Source organism: Gekko japonicus, unplaced genomic scaffold (assembly GCF_001447785.1).
Source record: "Gekko japonicus isolate JY-2015 unplaced genomic scaffold, Gekko_japonicus_V1.1 scaffold1379, whole genome shotgun sequence".
NCBI classification, from domain to species: Eukaryota; Metazoa; Chordata; class Lepidosauria; order Squamata; family Gekkonidae; genus Gekko; species Gekko japonicus.
Window position 1 is genome coordinate 326,718 of NW_015163644.1, and position 6,402 is coordinate 333,119.

Genomic DNA, 6,402 nt, shown 5'->3' on the forward strand with positions numbered 1-6,402 from the left:
AGAAAACAGACAAGGCACTGACTGAGGGAGCCAAGAATGTGAAAGCAATAGAAGAACTAAAGACTTTTGAATCATGGAGTAAAAGTAAAATTATACTCCTAGATATTAAAGCCCATGAAAGGAAAATCAAACTTAGGGGAATTTCCCCAAACTTTGCAATGGACAAAGACCTCATGGGCTCTTTAAATGAATGACTCCAAACTCTGCTGCAACTTCCGGCTCCACTGATTAGCCAAGCATACCATTTGAATCCACCACAATCTGGCTCCCCTGCTTTGATCCCTGATATAGTGGCTGAACTAAATGACATCAAAGCAAAGAAAATCGTGCTAAAAGCTGCCAGGAAGAGTAATGGGCTTCAACTGGAAGACCCTCGAGTTCAAGTATATCAAGATTTACCATACGAGATTCTTACAGCTCGGCGGAACCTGAAACAAATTGCACAACATTTAGTAGAAAGAGATATTCGCTATTGCTGGCTCCCGTGTTAGGGCATATTTCAGTAACTCGTCAAGGCAAAGTCTTCACTGCTCATGATGTTAAATCTGGGGAAGATATGCTAAGAGCTTTACAAAAAGAAGCTATTTAATAAAACTCAGTACAGATGTGCCCAAAAGAACTATACAAGAACTCTCAAGACCTTCTGATGACTATAAAGAAATAGGAAATTAATATTTTAGAGCCCTCAGAGAGAGAAGAGTAAGATTAAAATTTATATGATTGGAGCAGGGCGGGCAAGGCATTCAGGAGGAACTCCCCCACTACCTCCCACAGGGTGGGATCTCAGGGAAAGACCCCCTTCGGAGCTTTCCAAAGCCCCAAAGTGAGGTGACAACCTCCAAGAACTTAACTATGAAGAAATAGATATTGTTTTAAATTATAGTAATTAAAGATGATAAAATTTAGGAAATAGAACATTATGAGAAACAGCTTGAGATTCATGGTAGACGCCTAACCAAAATAAAATAATAATGATTAGTTATCTGTTTATTAAATTTTGTATTACTTGTCTAGGAGTTCAAGGAGACTATAGTAATTGTTTAACAAGCAATCACTGGCAGTGAATAAGAAAACAATTTTATTTATATTATGTAGACACTGGCAGTGCCATAGAGTATAATGGGAAGGAACAGTTTGTATACCATTCCGAAATTCTATCATATTTTTGTTGTAAACATGTTATGTGGAAAATAATAAAATATAATTTTTAAAAAGTCTTACCATTTGTTTGGCAGCACAGAATAAAAACATGTATTAGCACAAAGGCTCAGCTCTCCTACTACTATAAATTTAACCTCACTTCTTAGCTTGCTAGCTTTCTTCTCACTTTTAAAATTTGAAAACAAAGGAAACTGGGTGTTAACAAAATGATAAGCTTTAATGAGTTTTACAGTGCAATTTGGGCAATATTTGATTTCATAGAGCTTTCCAAACTGTTTCTTCTAGAGTGTTAATGCTAGAAAGTGTGGCTGAATCTAAAAATCATGCTGTAAATAGCATTCACGATACAACAGCATAGTAACAAGACAAGAACAGGACTGGTTACCATTGCCCCCCCCCCAATATAGTTGACTGTTACAGCTAGTGCATACCAGCACTAGATGGACAGGCCTTCTCTTATGGCCCTTGGGATGTTATATTGTATGCATTCACCTTCGACTACCTTGAACTCTTGATGTAAAGCAGACTAGCCAACGCCATCATTTGACTTGAATTAAAATCTCATTATTGTACCCTGACATTGTACTATCACAGAAGTAGAGGAGAAGGCATGCAGAGGCTAAATCTTGAGCACTTAACAGTTTCTCCCTTTACATTCCCTCCACATGGGAAAGGTCACATGGGCTAGACTGATGAATGTCAAACTGCCATCCCCACATGGTTTGACTGAAGGAAATCAGGCCCCCAGTGCTGTACAAAGGAAGAAGAGATGAGGTCTTTAAAAAAAAAATTGGGTTCCATTTTGCAAAGCTCAATGGGAGTGAAATGGTTAATCTCCCACTCCCATCTCCATGCAGCCCCTATCCAAATTAGGGTCCCATGAAGATGTAACTCAGCTTAAAGGTGCTCTTGGGTCTCCCAATGGGACTTTGTCTTCAGCCCACACCTGCTCCTTCATTAAGGAAAAACAATTAGTTGATTACTAAGGGTCAGTTTATCTTGATTTAACTTTTATACAAACCGGTTTCACTTGAGACAAAACTTGGATCTCTATGGAAGTTCAGTCTATTCCTTAAGAAGACACACAACTGCTGCAGACATGAGACTGCCTGTAAAGCCAAACGGTACTGTCCATCTCTTCCAAAAGGCAGCATTAGCAAAGAGAAAAGATTCTGAAGGAAATAAAAATGCCTAATTATGATAAATAGCCAAAATGCATTTGTACTTCCTTGATATAATTATGTATGAGGATATATTAAATTAGAGGTATGCTAGTGAATTACTGCCATGCATGTTTGTTTGAACAGTTATACTCCATCTTGTAGCAATTTGCTCCCAAAGCAGCTTGCACAGCATAAACCTAACAAAGTTACAAATTAATCCAGTCATCCAGTTTTCTCTGCTGTTCTTCCAAGGTAATGACTTCCCAGAAAGAAGCTGGACTGACACGCAGCAACTATATGTTGCCATACCATATATGCACAAACATACCTCTCACAACTCTGATTTGTCTTCCAAGTCATGACTTTATTAACTACTCTGACAACAACCAAGTACATGACAGAAAACCAGAAAGTCAATACTATACCAGATCCCCTGCTAGTTTTGCCATGCGGTGTGTGGTTATGCCCCTGTAATTGCACAGCATTCCTAAACAATCTTCTTTTCGCCATGAAAACTATAGAACATTATACTTCATCAGATACCTTAACAAACACCAGAAAAAGCCCATGTCATAAAATAATTAATGTATCTGATTAGGATGGGAGATATGGGTTCATATCCCTCGTAAAGGTCACTTCAAGGCATGCAACTGCTTAGAAAAACAGTAGGATAAAACTGCAACTAGCAAAATATAGGAGACAAACTTTTAAAACGAGCAAATACATTGAAATGCGTTATATCCACTTAGTTAACCAAAATGATTACTTTCAGGTGAGTTGTAGAGTTATCCTAAGATTTTTGTTTCATTAATATTTTTTTCAAATCATATTAAGTAGAGAAAAAATGTTTCCATAGAATAAATTTTACAAAATCAAAAACCTCTTCATGAAATCCATCTAAATTTCTAATAGAGGGAAATATTTTAGTTGAAGCAATTCTAACCTGAACAATCTTTGGTCGTTGAAGGAAGATCTCTGCAGGGAAGTCTTGCATGATAACATCTTGAAGAAGCTCACATGTGCTCCAAATTAATCTGGGGTTACTGCTTCTCAGTGAACTAAAAACATACATTCTCATTAATGGTATGGCTTTTAACTTTACTTGATTTATATGCAGAGTTCAGGTTTAATTTAATGGGGAGGGAGAGAATCCAAGAGCATTTATGAGAAATACTGTCAAAATAGACAGAACATTTTACAGAAGACAAATGGAGAGTCTGATTGTGCATGGACAAAGAGAATGCAAGCTCCTACCAACTTTCAGCCTCTGGCAGGCTACTTTTCTCTCCCACACCTAATGAATTTTTCTGGGAAAGGGCTGTCTTGCACCTTGCTCCTTCTATAACTACAAGGCAACAGACAATAGTCACAGAGGTCATGGTAGCTGCATGAGATCATCCTTAGAAGAACACATTTGTCCTGATTTGTTTTTGACTCTATACCTTTGTATAAGTAATCATCTTCCTAAATTAATCTATATGGGGCATACAAGGTATATATACTCAAAGCCAGCATACAATTGCCAGATATACATTATTCAATTCAAGGAGCTATCACATTCAAATTTCTGCATGGCCTTGGACCCTCACATCTGCAGGATCACTTCTCCTCCTATGCTTCACCACAAGAGCTCCGCTCATCTGTTCAAGGCATTATGCAGTGCTGTCCTGCAACAGGCAAGATCAACAACTGCCTGTCCACATGTTTTCTTTGTTAAGACCCCCACTGCATGGAACAGTCTGTCTGAGATGGTCAGGACGGCTCCCATACTCCTGTCATTATGCAATTCATGTAAGACAGACTTGTCCAGGAGAACTTTTCTATAAAGGTAATAGAGCTATACTATAACATAATAGCTCAGGAAGGTGCTTTATAAGGGGAAGGGTCTGTGGATTATACCACTGTGCACAAGACAAATTATTCAGTCTGCTACACATATTATCTTGTTGTCTCTTCATTGCTTTCTACTGATGTTATACCATTTTTTATTATATCCAGACTTCTTATCAGGCCAAAGATGCTATGCTCATTCAGATTTCAGTAATCCAGTTCTATGACATGCTCATTAGATGTCTTCTCATATTAATTGGAACGACCAACACTGCACCCATTAGTTGTCTCTGTATGGACTATTGACTTACACTGTGTAATCCACTCTGCATCTCAGTGAGAAAGGTGGACTATAAATACAGTAAGTAGTAATAATAAATAACTTGTTACTAATTTACAGAGATGTAATCTTTCCAGAAAGATTTGAATCAGAGAATTTTCTAGATGCCCTAAATACAGTATGATCTTATTTAGCTTTACTTATATGTAGTAAACAAAATTTAAGTACCCCACAATATTTTATGTCCCAATAGCAACAAATACTTGAACTGAAAAAAACTGTGCAGTTTGAACGTTACATTCAAATTCAAAGCTTTATGTGCAATTGTTATGAGAATAAAATTTAATAAAAATTTAAAAGACAATACAAAATGTACTTCCTTTACACTGTTTAAGAAAAGTCCGAAAGACACTGAAAACTGTGGACACACTAATTTTAGTACATCCAGAGGACTGTGCATAACATGCCAGGGATGTGGCTGCTCATTCATATATTTCCACAGAACATATTTAACTGCCTTCCACAGAGGTCACTGGGGCACTCCAGTTTCACTGTCATTCTCAGTAGCATCTTTTGCATTACTTATTAATTCCCTATCAGACTGGTGATTACAGCGCCCCTTCCACCAAGTGAAAGGACACCTATAAACAGGAATTCTAGTTTTTATTTTGATTTTATGGGAAGAACCAGATAAATGTATAACTTTAGGTTTTATCTGAATTATTGTATGTATTTGGGGGTTTACTTCTTCCCCATTTATAAAACAAAACATACCTATATGTACTCTTACAATTCCTATGCATGATCACCCAAAACACATTAACCGCAATTTTGAAACTGACATGCTTTCCTAATATTGCATACGTAATGCCATCCTTCACTGTTATTAAGTTATGAATCCAGGAATATTTAGAAATGGACATTTCCACAGAAAAATAAAGCACTGGGAAGTTTTCTACCTCAGATGTCTATTAACTTTAAAATGAAGTTTATTTTTTCTAGAAAGCCCAAAAATCAAGGTTGAGAATTCCATCAAGCCAAAAAAGATTCGGGTCACAGGCAAGATATGGCGCCTGAAGTTAAAAACTAATTAGTCAAGCATGTGACCTCTGGGAGGTGAGACAGCCAGCTACTGTTGGGGGATGATTCAGAAAACCTATAAAACTGGAAAACAATCCAGAGTGTCATCTTTGAAGATGTTTCTTGCCTGCAACCTACTGTTTTCTAACTTCTAGTTAACCACCATTATATACACAACCACTCAAATGTTTGCTCTTTATTCCTAGATTGGTTTTACACCAGTAATGGCACTTTTCCAAGAAGCTTACTCCTACCTTACATCCTTGTCCTGAGGAAGTTTACTTAAACACAGTCCCCATTTATTTCAACAAAACACTTTTACAAATAAATGACTTAGGATCAGTTACACACATAGATACAGTTTCTCAAACGTGGACTAGTTAGCAAATGTAACTGTCTCCCCTGACATTGGCTACTCCTAGTCCTGAGGAAGTTTACTTAAACACAGTCCCCATTTATTTCAACAAAACACTTTTACAAATAAATGACTTAGGATCAGTTACACACATAGATACAGTTTCTCAAACGTGGACTAGTTAGCAAATGTAACTGTCTCCCCTGACATTGGCTACTTGTCAGCGAGCTGCCATTCCTCTGGGACACGTCCCGTCCCTCGTCCTGCCCTTCCTCCCTTCTCTCCCTTTGTTATTCCCTTCTGGTATGCTTCTGTAACTGCCAAGTTTCTCCTGCAGGTGGATGATGGGGTGTTATGTCTTGTAGCCTGGCTTAATTAGATTTCCCGTGTGAACTCAACTTGTGTTTATGAATTGTGCTGTTGTGGTTCTCAGGCTACTTCGCGCCTTTTCTAATCAGCTCCCTTACGAGGGAAATGTACCCATTGGGTTAACCAAGTTTGAAATTCCTAGTCTGACATCCGAGTCTGACATC

At 37.7% G+C, this 6,402-nt stretch overlaps 1 protein-coding gene across 1 annotated transcript in view; it reads right to left on the reverse strand.

Annotated features, from left to right (window-relative positions):
- Positions 1-6,402, reverse strand: part of RTTN (rotatin) — a 143,398-nt gene that overhangs the window by 124,462 nt on the left and 12,534 nt on the right. Inside the window, 2 exon segments of the mRNA XM_015407629.1 lie at positions 2,183-2,333; positions 3,268-3,382. Coding sequence (XP_015263115.1) covers positions 2,183-2,333; positions 3,268-3,382 — 266 coding nt within the window.